The 16,790-nt window shown below is 40.4% G+C and overlaps 2 protein-coding genes across 3 annotated transcripts in view; one reads left to right on the top strand and one right to left on the bottom strand.

Annotated features, from left to right (window-relative positions):
- LOC117556079 (protein eva-1 homolog A) overlaps nucleotides 1–7,615 on the bottom strand; it is an 80,284-nt gene extending 72,669 nt beyond the window's left edge. The window contains exon 1 of one of the 2 annotated variants that reach the window (XM_034231230.1): nucleotides 7,311–7,615. In XM_034231230.1, coding sequence (XP_034087121.1) covers nucleotides 7,311–7,419 — 109 coding nt within the window. In that variant the 5' untranslated portion in view covers nucleotides 7,420–7,615. The remainder of the gene's footprint in view (nucleotides 1–7,310) is intronic. The other variant, XM_034231238.1, reaches the window with a different exon arrangement.
- A 985-nt stretch (nucleotides 7,616–8,600) lies between these two features.
- Nucleotides 8,601–12,722, top strand: mrpl19 (mitochondrial ribosomal protein L19). Its single transcript, XM_034231219.1, has 6 exons — nucleotides 8,601–8,718; nucleotides 8,922–9,036; nucleotides 9,121–9,239; nucleotides 9,871–10,005; nucleotides 11,730–11,911; nucleotides 12,221–12,722. The coding sequence occupies exons 1-6, from the start codon at nucleotides 8,670–8,672 to the stop codon at nucleotides 12,440–12,442; spliced, it is 822 nt and encodes a 273-aa protein (XP_034087110.1). The 5' UTR covers nucleotides 8,601–8,669; the 3' UTR covers nucleotides 12,443–12,722.
- Nucleotides 12,723–16,790: the final 4,068 nt, after the last annotated feature.

Here is a 16,790-nt window from a genome sequence, read left to right as displayed (position 1 = left end):
AGAACTCTCTGTGGAAAAATACCGTTCTGTCGCCAAAATGTGACAAATTAGATTTTAATTAACTACACCAAATGTTGGCTAAACAGAGATGACAAAGATGTGAGGATATCTCTCTGAACTGCAGCTGTGTGCAGGGGTGTCACTGAGGAATCTCTCTAACACGTTCACTATGTTTTCTTTGGGGCTTCTTACACCTCCCCCACATAAGAGGGCAAGTGCAAACACACACCTGCGATGTCTACATATAGAACTTTGCAGTTAAATGCACCAGGAATTAGACCCCCTCTTCTCTCCCCAATAACAGTTATTACTATACATCTGGGTGGTTTTAGGGATTGACAGAAATCTATTCTAAATAATGATTATCATATTATGGGCTGACGGTTTTCTGCTGATTATAAGTCTTGATGTAGTTAGAACTCCTCCACAGCCGACGCAGGTCGTTTTCTGTGCAATCTTAGTTTACTTTGGGAGTTTCGCCCCAAAAATCAGACACTGTTTAAAAAAGTGACACCTACTCTCACTCAAGATTATAGGGATTTTTTACAGCCAGTGTAAACCCTCAGTCAACAAACTGATAACACCCAATTACAGTATATTGCTGAGACGCTACGGTTGCTTAACACCTGCAGTTTGGTTTATTGGTTTCAATTCTCGAACCACATGTGCACAGGTATTTTTCAAACGTCTTTGCCTTTTGTCTACATGCAAATGGCTAAAAACAGACCTTTTGCAAAAAACCTAACTTTGTTTTGAGATGTGTAAGCATGGAAAAGTGTCTCAAATAAGGGGACATTTTGTTAAGTGGCGAGCGTTGCCAATATTGTGTTGATAATAATAATAATAATTTTGATTTTTATAGCGCATTTCAAGAAACCCAAGGATGCTTTACAATGGGAGATACAATAACAAAACTAAAAATAATAATCACACAGACACACAGGTTGAAAAACAGGTTGCTGGGTACTGCATTTTAGCTGAGTGAACAGATGGTGTTTGAGTTTTTGTTTCTAAAGTGGCTAAACGGACTTCTTACATGCTTTTTGGAGTTTCCCTTTCCTGTAGTGTGTTATTTAGGTCTTTGTGCATGGAAAGGGTATGCATAGGTTATAATCCAAAGCCTGAAACACTTCAATTGGACTCATTTGTTTACATCTGTAACATAATGACATCACTATGTAACAATTGCGCTCAGAATGCGCTAAGGGTGCCATGACTACGATATCCAACACTCCTACCACATAGACCCACATGTAATACAAGCTTGGAGTGAGCCTGAGAGTATGGAAGACAAATAATGCCAAAATGTTGCCTTTTGGTTCTGGACCGTATTCTTTTTTTAACTTTTTAACAATTTAAACGGGAGCTATAAAGACAAAGTTACCGAATGTCATCCTGCTTCATCAGCACAACATGATCACACATGGCGAAGATAAAACTGATAAGTAGCCATATTTGCATTATTAGACTGCATTATTAAAAAAAGAGTTCCAGTGTACCGATAACAGTTTCACTGAACAGTATGCCTGGCAAGTGTGTGTCTATTATTTTTGTGTAACAAAGACATAACTGACATACTGGGTTTAATTTAGTGTAATATTGCTCCAACAGCAGCCAAATCACTTATTGAGCATTACCTCAGTCAGGATGTGCACCCTTCCAGCACACATATCTTGGCCCACAAGACATAAACTTACTTTGATTGGTTAATATGGCTTATATGCCGGGACTTGACTCAGCGGAGACAAAGCTTGCCTTTAAGGCTATGTCTGATTCTAACACCTTCACATTCATCTTGTCAACACTTCTGTATCCAACGCTTGGTCCTTTTATTCGGGACTTTCCTTCAGCGTATTGTATAGTAAAAAACAGATTGATTTATTTAAAATAAAGCTCAGGTTTTACAAAACACTTTTCATCAGTGAAGCTATGACTTTAAAGTGTCTGTGTTTGTTACCGTGGGAGGTGGGCTTGTTTAATTTCCGGGGCGCAGAAGGGAAGAGTTGTTTCCTGTTGTAAACACACATCTCTCATCACCAACATGACATTGTTGCTTTATGTGTATGTTTGTTCATGCGCTTATTGTATCCAGGGGGAAGAACTTACATAGTAGGTCATGTCTTTCATCGCTATCATGTTGTGCCAGACTTCTGCTTTAAATTACACACACACACACACACACAACACACACACACAACCACACACACCACAACACACACACAAACACCAAACACACACAACACCACACACACACACACACACACACACACTGTATGGCTATAAACAGGGGAACATATATCCAGAAGATATCCACATTACATCTCCAAGCTGTCTACACCTAAAAGCTCAAATGTCCCTAAACGTATTAGACTGTCGATGTAAGAGAAGCTGTGTTGGTACCAAACTCTCAAAGATGGGATTTACAACTGTTTATATTTAACCGCATCGCTCAGCTATTAATGATACATGGGCCACAACATGCACGGATAGATGGCTGGATATGATGTTTCAAAACTCAGCGATAAATTCTTAGCATTCAGGAAGAACCGCTTTCTGTAATGTGAAGCTTGAAAACCTCTATATCAATTACCTCTGGTATTAAATAACCTTTTTTAGGCTGTTCTCTTTTAGACCCAGCTCTCCAGTTAAAACATATCTGATCAGTTTATCTCACACTAAAGCATTTCTTATTGAATCGTATCTTCTCTTTTTAAAGTCAACCTTATGAGTTGTAGATCTGAACTGTCTATAACTTTTGTCACTTCAATATTATGTAAGCAACACCTTAATGAATGTAATATGGGATTTGAAAGGATTTCATTTTTGATAAGCGGATTCGAAACAAAATTTGGTGAAACGTTTTTAAACCCCGACCAAATCCCTTTTCAACATGTCTATAAAGAATTTCGATGGATTAAGGAAATATAAACAATAAAGGTTTGTATTTCAAACCTCGCAAGTTTCCTTCAAACACTTTATATATTCAGTATGAAGCAGAAAAATACATTAAATAAATCCCTTCCTAGTTGACACCCAACAACTCTGTGTGTTTTGATACTATCACGCAAATGAATCGAAATGTCTTGACACTTCCCTCCTTTGGGAGCGTTGTTCACAGAGACGGCTCTTTGAATAGCAGCACCCCCTCTCCATTCAGCAGCAGAGAAAAGCAGCCTTATGCCAGGCAGTCGCAGTCCGCCTCGCCGCCTGCCTCCACCGCAGTAGACAAAACAAGTGGGAGGCAGGATTTGTTTAGACAGAGCTCACCTGGCACACACAGACACAGAAACAGTGATCAGGCAAGCCCTAGGGAGGAGTAGAGGCAGCTAGGAGGAGGAGGAGGTGGAGGTAGTGGAGGAAAAAGAAGGCAGGAGAGCTGATGAGGAGGGGGAAGGGTCTGAGAGAGGAGAGCATGGGGTTCAGTGTGCTACCCTTATCCAACACTCAAAAATCAGAGCGGATTAAGATTGAGGGGCCTGGAGTAGCGATCAGTAGATTGAGGGGTGTGTTTGTGTGTGTGTAGGCAGTTAGGGGTATAGTTAAAGGGTAATAGCATAGGTGGATTTGTGTTTGTTAGCTTAGACAGCTTGCCCATAGTGAAGCTATCAGCTGATCTGTCACCTAGGAAGGATCAAGCTCCCCAGTCTTTTTACATCAGAAGATCAAGTACCACTTATTTTATTAAAGTATCACAATGTTAGTAGGGCTTTAACAAATGACTTTTGTATTCATTGATTAGTTGTTCAGTCTACCAAAAAGTCAAGAATTTAAAAAAGATACCCATCACAAATGTCCTGACCAAAAGAGAGATATTCCAGGCCAGCCATGTATTGCTAAATAAAGTATGAAAAACCTGCATATTGCTAAAGTGTATTCATGTGTTCTTACTACAAATAGCTTTTGTCATGTCATTTTATACTGCAGCAATATAAGACACTCAGAGCAAGTACTTTGAAAGTGAAGTCAAATTGTATAAAGACTGAGATGTCCTCATAGGGAGGATGATGGGTTGGAAAGATGGGTCAAACAAACTCAGGACTTTCACCCAGGAAACCGCTGAGTGTCACCTGTCAAACCAAAAGTCAACCACTGACTTATTTACCTTCAGTACCGGACTTACGTAGCCTATGTAACTACATTTACCTACCTGTTTAAACCCTAAACCGTAATCCTTTCTTATACATAACCAATTTGTTTTGTTTGAGTTCTCAACGTTTGTATGTTTAAAAATGAAGCCAGTAGGGAATGAGAACATGGTGCAAAAAGCTTAAAATGCATATACATGACGCTTGAAATTACCCTAAAAGAAGCGTGCTATTCATATATTGATCCAACACAACTTGAGAGCCTTACTTTGAAGTTAACCAAACATCTTTATCCTCTTCTGAACTAAATTTAAATTCATGAGCTGAGAGAACAGCGTTGTGTTGACTTTCTCTCTACCTTTCCCGACAGTGGTCAACATGTGTGATGAGGTTTGACAGGGGGGAACAAAGAGCAAGATGGATGATAACTCCCCCTAACCACACACTCACAGTTACTATGGGTTGACCTCAGTTGACCCTTTGGCCCTTCAACAGCCTCACATCCCATTGACTGAGGTTAAATAGCTTTTTGCCTATGGGGTTTTATGACAGCGAAAGAGAAGAGAAGTTGCTTCACTGTAACCTTTTAGCAGCACCATATAGGTTGTCCAGAAACAACTGATTCTGAAATGTTCTACAGATAAAAGAAACACACAATACATCTGTGTTTTGTAAGTAACTCTGAGTTGAAAGGCCCAGTTGTAGCAAATGCTGGATTCCTGTTGTGTAACGGCTTTTATTTCCAAACAATTCCCTATTCATTGCTCTGCCCTACCTTTACAACCATGTGTTGACAAAAATGATAAACTGCTTTCTGTTAACATTACAAAACTGTCCAGGAGACCAGAGATAACAGCCAGTGAAGTGCTAGAAGTACAATTCCTCAAATACACAACTGCCTAGAAGTCCGGAGAACACATACACTTCTAAGTGAAGGCTGCAACTACCGTTTAAAAAAAAATTGATTAATATTCTGATTATTTTCTATCAGTAAAATGATTTATTGGTCATCAAGAAGATTACAGATTTGTTTTCTGTCAATCCAATTTTAAATGCATCACTTTATTGTATTTTCTGGTCGTAAAATATATGAGATACATTCCATATACCTGGGGAGCAGTGAGGTCTGTATTTACAACATAGGCAAGGATGCGTGATGTTCAATTCTGGTAATGGATGGTTTGCTGCTAGCTGTCTGATGAAGAACAGTTACATAACAAGCTGGTCACATGAGTAACACTGAGAAAGTACCTACAGGAGAGAATAAGGTGTCGAGCTTCTATACTTTTACGGTTTATAAAATCAACATAATGCAACTTTTGGTAACTTTCAAAACATCATTAAGCTAGCTTCCTACTACAGAAGTTAGCCTGGGGGCTTTTAAGTGTCGCCCACACCTCTAATTAGCCGTCAGCAACAGAAGATGATAACAAGCGGGGAGAGACTCAATCTAATCATGCAGTAGGTTGTTTCCATGATGAAATATGAAACTGCCATGACTCCGTCTATCAGCACACAATGCAAACACAAGACGCATAGAAGCATGAACTATAAATAGCATGTGATAAAAAGTTGCTAATAAAGCCTTTGGAAAACCAACAGTTGGCTACGCACCTTGCTCATGTGACCAGATTGTCCACCATCACAGACCAACCATATGACTTGAGTGACAGATGTTCGATCTAGCACTCGTGCCACCCCACACCCTGGCAGCAAATGTCAATCAGAGACCTCCTCTTGGTCTCCAGGGAGACTCCAGCTGGTCAAGAATGTGAGAACTGAGGGATTTCTTTGTCCTGAGGTATTCTGAGTCCCCTTTCTCATTCCTGTTCATTCAATTCTTGTCAGCATTTCTGTAAAAGCATGTTGCAAAGAGTCCCTCGTGGGTTACCTAAGGTACATCTTGGGAGTCAACACGAGCATCACTTGAAACCTAACCTCAAGTGTATGTAAAGAAAAGGAAGATCCCTTCATGACAGCAGGTCCTCTCCATCCCCCTACAGAGCAACATTATCAATGAGCCACTGAAACGTCCAGAGGTTAACTTGCAGAGCATAAAAATGCTGCACCAAAGCTTTCAACAAATGAACTCCTTCCTAGATTTGCATCATCATGTCTTTGTGTTGGTAAACCCGCTCCAAGCAGCAGAAACCTAGATTCACCCGGGCTAATAGTTTACCCTTCTTGCTTAATCAACCGTTGTTTAATGTACTCAGAGTATTTATGACAAAACCAACAACTACTGACACATTCATGGTAATTAGAGAATCACAACCTTGTTAACAGCCTTCACTACACAGTGATCTTTAGCAGCTCATTAGGCTGCAACATGGACACATGCACACACATTCGTACACACAGGGCATATACATCTGCGCTTTAGCACCTTTTCCCCACAGTGTTAGCCTGCTCGTTTCCAACCAATAGACCCATTAGAGGCCAATTAACACCGACACAAAGCTGCCTTCCTGTTTTATGGCACTGTAAACAAAACCTGCAGGCTTGCCTTGGGATCAGCACAGCTCAATGGCCTTTAATGCAACGCAGAATAACTCATTACTTTAGTAAAATAAAAGCCTTCAGATTCCGTCACACTGGATTGCACATAAACCTGAGATAATGGGCAGTTTCCAGGCACTAATATGACTTGCATTGCATTTACCTTTAATACTATGTGTATAAAGCATAAACAACTTCTCTATAGTGACACATTAACCACATCCCATGTATGTCAATTGTATAAATGGGATATATGCTGTACTGATAAAGCAACCCTTAACCCCTACACAGGTGGCCGTAGTAAAGGAGAACCTGTTGTTTGAAGTGTGACTCAGATGTGCCCAAAAGATAAGAAACATGGGTCTTTTCCGCATGTTTAAGTTGTGTTTCCAGGTTACACGTTGTTGAAACAAACATTAGTGTGCATGCTGCAGCACGCCAGAGGCACGGGTCTTCCTGAGAGAAGTGCGCGCGACAACACTCTGAAATCACTGCTCACAGTTGTTTTGAAAGTCGTTTTAAAGCATACATCTGGACTTATCCTGCTTATTTTTCAATATCCTAGCGTGAAATCATTGCACTTCTCTATCGTAAAGTGTGATGAGGCTTGAGCGCAGACACAAACAAGTGGGGCATCTGGACATGCTGCTGTATCGTTACTTTTCAAGGCTACAAACAGAGGTGTTACACTTATTTTTGACCAAGAACAACATATTTATTCCCAACCTGAAAAGTCTGAAGAGCCCTTGGTGAGATCGCAGAGGACGCTCACACACGTTATTCCCAACAGGAGAGCATAAGTGACTGCTGAGAGAGTCCCATCTGAGAAGAACATCCTTGAAGCCTCGAAGTTTGTGAGTTTATCCAAAGCATTAGAAAGTCCAGAAGCTGCATTGGGGTTCAGGATCCGCGTCTCTTGCGGGAGGTGCGCAGTGCCATGCCTCTAGTCCTCCCTCATCCTCCTCCACCACACTTCTGACAGACTGCGGGTCGGGGCTCCTCTGGGCTACAGCACTGCTCTCTACTCTAACTGCGTGTTGTGGTGTGGAGGCAGCCCACCTGGAGCACCGCCGCTCCCCTGCAGGGTCCCAAAGACCCAGAGTTCCCTAGCAGACACATGCCATAAATATGGAAGGGCCCATGTGTCACCCAATAAGGACTTCACATTTGAATAATGTATGCAAATGTACAATACTGGAGTGTACACTACGGAAAGGATGACATACAAAATTAGAAATAAAATAAAACACATAGCTGATAATAGATGGAGAAAATGGACTGATTAATGGAAAAACTAAAATACACATTTGTATTAATATTAGTATTATTATTGGGGCTAAAGCACCGAGTAGGTTTTTTTTTTATATAACAAGAAAGCATATGTATGTATTTACTTATTTATTTTTTGTTTCATTTTTTCATTCAGCTCAATTCCTGTAATTATTTTTCATGTTTTGTTGTTGTTATTATTAGCTTATACTGTATGTAAAAATATGAGTTTATTTTCTAAGCAAAGTGCATTTGTTTAATTAAATAGGCCTATAAATAAAAAGTATAAAAATACAAATACTGGTGTACTTCTAAGTGTGGATAATATTACTTGTAATAAAGTATCCATTAGGCTATTTATTGTTGTGTTTTACTAAAGTTAAGCCTCTTAACATCCGTTTTTTTTTGTCCAATAAATATATATATTTTTAATCATAAAACACTACTTTAAAAGCCTGTCTGGAATAATTAATTCATAAATACATCTATAACCAAAAACATGTAATTGACTCTCCGGATGTTGTTGATGTAGCCAACAATATAAACACATACTATCTGTAAAAGAAAAAAATGCTGCCATCTCAATAAATCAACATTTGTATTAATCTGTTATCACGGTAGGATAATTGTTAGGGTTCTCTTGCTTTCTTTCTTATATTTGATATAACAGTTGCACCATCTTGTGGACAATGTATTTTACTGCAGATTCGAATAAATCGCGTTTCAATAACATTTACCCTACACGGCTTCCGTACGCGTTTCCATGTGACAACAGAAGGTCAGACATGGCTGTCTGTAGGGAAAGGGCTCAACAAAATGATGTTTTCACTAAGCTTACTACGCAACCTCCGGCTCCGAAATGAACGTAAGTAAACACAACAAGCGTACAATTCTCCATTCTACATTGAATTTGCTGTCAGGCTTTGAAAAACATGCAGTATTTATAATGTTCATCCTGACGTATGAGCTAATGTTGCTAACGGTACATTGTTAGCTTGCGACTATTTAACCTAATAACGACCATTATTCGACTCTACTGTTATCTTATGTCCTTGTTTTTATTTCCAGGGTTCATATCCACGTGTCTGTGTCGTCTTTCTCCCGACGAGGAGCCCCCGAAGTTCACCCCTCCATCTAAACCTGTCATTGTTGATAAAACACAGACTGTGGCATCGCTGAGAAAGTAGGATGTATTTCCATTCTTTCTCCAAATACTGCATTCTGCGTAAAGTATGTTTTCCTGTAAGTGTTTTGTCTTCCTTCCTAGGTTCCTGAGCCCAGAGTTCATCCCACCCAGACAGAGAACAGATCCTATAAAGTTTGCCATGGAGAGGAAAGACATGATCCGCAGGAGGCAAGTGCTCAACATCCCTGAATTCTACCCAGGTAAGACATTGGTTAACCCCACAACATTCATACACTGATTCACCCAAACACCTTTCTCTTCTGTAATCTGGGGAATATCATTAATAATAATAATAATAACTTGGATTTCTATAGCGCCTTTCATAATACCCAAGGTCGCTTTACAAGGAAGAACAGGAGTATAAACAAACATAACATAACAAAAGGCAGTCAGACAAAACAACAAATAGATTTGGGGCCGAAGTCCTTGACACTTTTCCATTGATACAAGTGAAATCAAAGCTACAAGGCCATATATTTCTCATGTCCTAGCAGTCAGTCTACAGCCAGATTATTCTTATGCTTTCATTTAAATACAAATAAAATGGGCAACATATGATATTGTCTCAAATCTATTAGAGACCTCTGAATCGGATATAACTTGCACCGTTAACTTTTAGACTTATATATTCTTTCCATATAATATTATAATATTCTACGGTAATGAGACATTTATTTAAATAATCAACATTATTAATCATTCCATAGTTTTTTCCCCTTTTTGTTTTACTTTATATAGCAAACCTTTTTGAATAAAAATTGTGTTTTAAGAATTACTGTGTATTAAACAGTTGTTTGTATACTAATTTTAAATGTCAATTATTGTTTCAAGGGAGCATCCTGGCAGTGACCATGGCCGACACAAATGCAGCTGGGAAAGTGAGCCGCTTTGTTGGCATCTGTATCCAGAGGGGGGGGACGGGGCTCGGAGCCACATTCATCCTGAGGAACATCATTGATAACCAAGGTGAGGTTTATTTATGTTCTGTGTAAGCTTTCAGGAACAAAGGTCTACTGAAAAACAGGACATTTCACCAATTTGATTAGTTGATCGTCAGACAATTTTTTTCTCTTTTGATAATGACCAATTGTCATCATCATTTGTTCTGTAAAAATGATGGCATAACTTGCTATTTTTGGGTAGTTGCACCCCTTCTGACATATTTTTGACACACAATGTGACATCACTGTTACCTGGCATGAAGGTATATTTAGTCTTATGTAGTGTTAATTTCGTCAGCTATTTTTAAATTTAGTTTTAGTCTTAGTCCTGTGTTAAATTTCCTTTTTAGTTTTAGTCATATTTAGTCACCTTCATCCTGTTTTTATTTAGTCAAGTTTTAGTCGACTAAAAGTCTGAGCATTTTAGTCTTATTTTAGTCAAAGAAAACTAATTATTTTAGTCTACTTTTTGTCAATGAAAACGGTTGAGTCTTTTTTTAGTCATCAGATCATATGGAACATTTCAGTCAAACTGGTCTAGCCAAAACCAATCATTTGTCATTTTAGTCAAACGTATTTCACAATAAGATTATATCTTGTCCTTATCTGATGAAAAACACAGGTTGAATGATTAAGAATGAAGCTTTGCAGAGAGTATCTGCTCAGGTTTGTGGTGTTGTTACCAGCTGTGTTATGGCCGCATTGCTTCCCTTCTGGTAAAACAATGCATTCGCTTTTTTTCTCCGCCTCATTGTAGTGAAAATGGGCCCAAATATCACATTGTTTCTTTCTCCCAAGCAGTGGTGGCTTTAGACTTTTTCGTTGTCAGTAATTTTGACGGAGAGGATCGTAACATTTCCGTCATAATCCATCATTATCCGTCGAGTGCACAATTTATCACTCACTCGCGCTGACGGGGGTATTCGGTTAACGCGAGTGCGACCACTGCTCCCAAGCCCTGTTGTTGCCATTTTATTTTCTGTTAAATAAGGTTAGTTAGACCATGAGTTAGACCCGAGTCTTCCTGACAGTTCATATTTTGCTGCTGCCCGGTATAATTCAAATGTACCGCCGCGCAGCACAGACACACAGCTGCTGCCCAGCCGCAGCCCCGGAAATGGAACTGCTGGGAGAAAAACTGACTATCAGAGATGTAACGTTACCTTTGATAATATTTCGTCTCCTCATTTTTCGTCAACGAAAGTAAAGAGAGATTTTGGCATAGTTTTTATTTAGTAAACTACATTTTCGTCTCGTCACTTTTCGTCAACGATATTGCATGATGATTTCGTTACAGTTATTGTCGGTGCCGTCTCGTCATCGTCTCGTTTTCGTCATGGAAAAAAAGGTCATTGACGAACATATTTCGTCATAGTTTTAGTCAACGAAATTAACACTAGTCTTATGTCAACCAAATAGTTTTGTCATTGATTTGTAAATGAAGTAACTCACTATGACCGTCCATTTCCTACACTATTTCTGAATGATATACAATGTTTCTATGATATTAAGGTTTTCTTGTGTAGTCACAAAGTATGCTGCTTCTCAACCTGAGACCCTCCCTCTATTCATGTGTGTTCTCTCTTTAATAGGGCAACACAGGCTTATTGTTTAAAATAAGTGCTGTCATTTAATTGCAAAAGAATCATGCTTAATAACTTTCCCCATACTGAGGTTCATCCAATTATACAAAAAGTGAACCAGTTTGCCTTTAAGTTAAACTATGATTTCAATCATGTGTTTCTTCAGGTGTGGAGATTTGCTTCGACCTGTACAGCCCTCGCATCCAGAAGGTAGAAGTGCTGAAGTTGGAGAAGAGGCTGGACGACAGCCTGTTGTACCTGAGAGACGCTATGCCTGATTACAGCACCGTGAACCCGGACATGAAGCCCGTGCCCATCTCCCCCACTGGAGAGGTGCCTTTCAACAACGTAAGAGCCCCTACAGGGTCTGAATATGTAAAAAAGAGCTGGATGAAATGGTTCCTCTTCAAGCTCATGCATACTTATTATTGGTTTGTCTCTATGAAACCTGATGTACTTATATGACTCTGTTTTCTTCAAGTTTGTATCTTCTTGGTCTAACTCACTTTGGATAAAAGCGTCAGCTAAATGCAATGTAATATTGTTAAAGCTATTGTTAGAAACCTATACTATTATGATTCTTATTAACGCAGGTATTTTTTCTGGTAATGTTGATACATATTTTCCAATGATTGGGATTTTCTCTCCATTCACCAGATCAAAGTAAGGATGCGGCCAAAGCCATGGTCCAAACGCTGGGAACGACCAAAATTCGACATCAAGGGCATCCGCTTTGACCTGTCCCTGACGACGGAGCAGATGGAGCACGCGCAGAAATGGGCGCAGCCATGGAGAGAGTACGACATGCTGAAGGAGTATGACACCTCCGAACTGGAGGAGAAGATCTTCAGTGAGGTCCAGCAGAACACGAGCAAGTGAGGGATATCCTAAACTGCAAACGTTGTCCCATCTTACCATCAGCAGACTTTGACAGGAATGGGAAAAGCCTGGAATGTGAGGTTTTCATGGATGAAGAACACTCTGCTGGATTAAGTCAATCACCACAGGCACACAGTGTAAAAATGTGCAGGAGCAAATATGAAAGCTGGAGTTGTAGTCTGAGGAGTGATGTCTTCTGTGTGTGTAGCAAGTCTACTGTACTGGCCTTAGTAATCACATCAAATACGTGTTTTCTATAATAAAAATACATTAAATATTCTTTCTTTTGGATTACATTTTGTTCTCTCAAGAAACAGTGTGAGTTTTAGTTATTTCTCTTTGCTTTAAGGTTAGTTACATGTTGGTATTTGCCATGGAGTTATGAAGAGTTGACACTAGGTGGTGCTACTCCTCTTTAAATGTCACATCCACCAGCAGTTGCATAACCAAGCCTTTGTTGTGTCATACAGTGTTTAGAGGGAAACGCTGCCATGCTAAATAAACAGACCGTGTATTTGTTTTAGTTGAATAAATAATGAAGAGCCTGTTTGCAAAAAGCAGCTTTACCGAGTTATCTGATGTAACATCTGAAAAGGGGGGTTTTATAATCACATGTTCCAGCTTTGAGGGGCTTCTGGGTATAAATTACCAAAGATTTCCAGATAAATCAGTAAACCTGCTTCTTGGATCAGGCCCCAGTACCTTGCACTTTCAACAAAAAAAAGCAACCCTGGTAGTCAAGGCCCATACACCAAGGACACCCAGTAGTGTTTTACTGTTGTGGATGGAAAATTGTGGTGTTGAGCTGGTATGTTAGAGCGTCAGTAGGGTAGTATAAAAACACTTGGACTCCTTATGTTATGTCTGCTCACTGAATGTGTGTGTATGTGTGTGTATAAACACCCCGAATGAGTCCCTGCACTCTAATTTCTCCACATTACAGGATGAGACGCGTAGAAAATGGTCTTTAATACAGGAGCAGCAGATGTTTACTGAGCTCATTACGGACCACACAGATTTCCTGTGTGGAGATATGGAGGAATAAAGAGAGCGCTTACTCCCGCTGCTTTTGAGGTGCTGGAATGGAAGAAATGCAGTTAAGAGCCTTTAACGACATTTTTGGGGTAGAATTAATGGTTTGCCAATGATTTGATCCAAACCTTCACCTGTTAATAACTTTATATCAACTTCACTTCAGAGTCACATGCAGTGTTTAGTCCCAGTGTTGACTCATTTACTGTGTTCAATCAGAGCTGACCTGCAGCAATGAAAACCAACTCCATCTGCTTGTGTGTACAGTAGACTGAGAGCTGGTCCTGCACATTGTCATTATGTTGCCCACTGAACCAGCTGGCCCTTTCACCTTTTCATTTTTTAACTCTCAGTATTTCTGTTAGCGACTGATTGATGTTTTCATGTGGAGGCGGTAACAGTAATGTTTATCCTGCTGATGCTCTAGAAGCATTCCACGGCGACACCACTGGACTGGTAAACCAGTTTAAACCACAAAGTTACTCAGTCTGAGTAACTGCATCAAGGAAACGTCCTGCCTCTGTGTGTGTGTGTGTGTGTGTGTGTGTGTGTGTGTGTGTGTGTGTGTGTGTGTGTGTGTGTGTGTGTGTGTGTGTGTGTGTGTGTGTGTGTGTGTGTGTGTGTGTGTGTGTGTGTGTGTGTGTGTGTATGTGTGTACATCAGGGTTGTGATCTCAACTGTATGTGCCTCCCATGCCCCCAGGTTGACTTCTCTGCACCTGGAGTGAAGTTAAAGCCCCTTGGCTGGGAAAGGAGATCAAACACCAGCTCACACACACACACACACACACACACCACACACACACACACACACACACACACACACACACACACACACACACACACACACACACACACACACACACACACACACACACACACAGCGACTTGTAGACAGACTATCATATCAGCCTTCACAGACAGACACCTCAAACAGTGCCAACCGTAAACGTCTGGGACCGCCTGTCTGTCAATCGTCACGCGGAATAAGATATGCTCCATTTACGCTTGCCGTGGAATTGGGGTGGGGCATGCAGGTTGGCGGAGCCCATAATCCCAGCCCTCAATAACAACCCACTGTAAAGCATGGTGGGCCGATGATAGCTACAGTGCCACACTACTATGAAGGTCAGTGCAGGAATGTAGGGAGGGACACACTCTTCTAATCTGTCTTCCTCCCCTTCACTGGTGCTCCCATGACCTTCATCTCTTTGAAGGAGGATCGCGCCCGCTTTGAAAAGGAGCCAGGTTGATGAATAGGAGAGGATGTGATACAGGGTGTGCAGTACTCCCACAGGTTGAGATTTTGGGGTAATGTCTTCCCCACAATACACTAAATGCACCCTCTCTAACATCTCTGTCACCGTGTGATTTCTTACTCTTCTGTCTGCAGGCCTGGGGAAATTAGTTTCACTCTCTCCGTCTCTACAAGAAAGTGTGAACTGGGTATGAGCCGTCTGAGTGTGTGACAAGTGCAACGGGACACTGGGCCACCCATAGGCCTCAGGTAAATTACACCCTGTCACTGTGTGTGTGTACATGTGTGCATGCGCATGTGTGTACGTGCTACTCAGGGCCACCCGTAGTCCTAGGTAAATTACACACTTGAGTTTCACCATATGTTTCCAGTGAAACGACACGACCGTCTGCTCCTCTCCCGACCGTCCCATGGGTCTGACGGGGGCTCCTGCTGCCATCACTCTCTCTTTGTTACACACTCACACACCAGCCGAACAGTGCGACAGCTGTTGGGAAACATTACATTGCAAGCAGCTGATGCCTGAAGCCGAACAGGCACATATCACAGTCATTTTAATAATGTGATCCAGTGTGGAGAGGGTCTGGCGGGAGGTGCCAAGGTCAGGGGATCATTTCCAGTTGGGGTCAAGCATCCGAAAAATGTACAGATAAAAGTGTCAATCGAAATGGCATATGTCCAACAATTCCCATTCAGCTAGGATGACTATACGAGCAGGAGTGGGGGCACTGATAAGAGGCAACTTTGTGTTGCACTTCCATAAAGTTGAGGGATTTAAGAGACAGAAAAGAAAAGGAAGCGTAAATATCTTTACTTTTAGTACCTAATAAGCCCCAAAAATACTGGATCCTACACCTCAAAAGATTTTATTGCTAGACCCTCCCTTCCTGGTAAATGGCAATCTGCACACCCCTACTTTGTAAGGCAGGCTTCAGTTGAAATGTCTTAAACTCAATCTGGGAAACACAAGTGATGTCACAAAGTCATTTTCTCGGTCTTGACTAAGCTCCTTCAGAACCACAGAAGATATTTTATAACTGTGTTTACCGGTTGTGTATAACATAGACTTTGGTATGGAAAATTGGTGGAGTTCCCCTTTAATTTAGAAAACGATATAATTACATCTGCCGAAGAGGTTATGTTTGTTGTTTGTCAGCAGCATTTCAGAAAATGAATAGCCCTTTTTTGGGGGGAAGGGTGAAGCACAGGCCAAGGAAGAACCTGTTTAATTCGGAGTTCATCTGCGTAACGGGGTAGAATTACGCAATATTTTTGACTGGATTGAATGCAGCTTTGGCAGATTGAAGCGCCATTCTAGTTCATTATATACTTTTTTGCATTTTCTGCACTGAAACCTAAGTAAATACTTTACAATTTGAATTTTGACTTTCTCATTTAGGGGAATACACTTAGAGTCAACAACTTAAAACAATAAGGGCTGATGATATTCCAATGTGTTCTTATTGTCAACAAATCCCAAGAAAAGACCAAAATCAACAATGATTTGATCCTATTAACAAGTATTGCCTGTTTAACCATAATAACCAAATGTGTATTAATCCCCAACTACAGAATAGTGTCCAAGAAATGCACTATTTACCCCAGTTTAAAATATAGATTAATTAAAGCTATAGCGTAGTAAAAAAACGTCAATAAAGAGAGTGTTGAAGGATGGATAAACACACTGTTGCAATGGTCCTTTCATGGGATTTGGAGATGTCTCTGGAAGAGCAGCAGAATAAATGACAAGATTAATGGATTTTAATCAGTTTAAAATGGCTTGCACCATCATTGCTGTGTACTGTATGGCCCAATACAATACAAACTGAAGAATGAAATGGAAAAAAACTGTTAAACCTTCTTCAGTTAAAGGTCCCATGTCATGCTTTACCCGTCCCCTTGTGCGTTATGAAGGTTTTTATGCATGTAAACGGTCTGCAGAGTCAAAAACCCTCAAAGTACACCCTGTAGCGAGTAAAACACAGAAAAGACCTCCCCAAAACGCCTTGTTGGAGATTTCTCATTTTCCATTGTTTACTTACTGGGTACTCTGACGTGA

The sequence above is a fragment of the Gymnodraco acuticeps genome, unplaced genomic scaffold (genome assembly GCF_902827175.1).
Source record: "Gymnodraco acuticeps unplaced genomic scaffold, fGymAcu1.1, whole genome shotgun sequence".
Taxonomy (NCBI): Eukaryota; Metazoa; Chordata; class Actinopteri; order Perciformes; family Bathydraconidae; genus Gymnodraco; species Gymnodraco acuticeps.
Note: the sequence above shows the minus strand (reverse complement) of the source record. Positions and strands in the feature narration are given on the sequence as shown.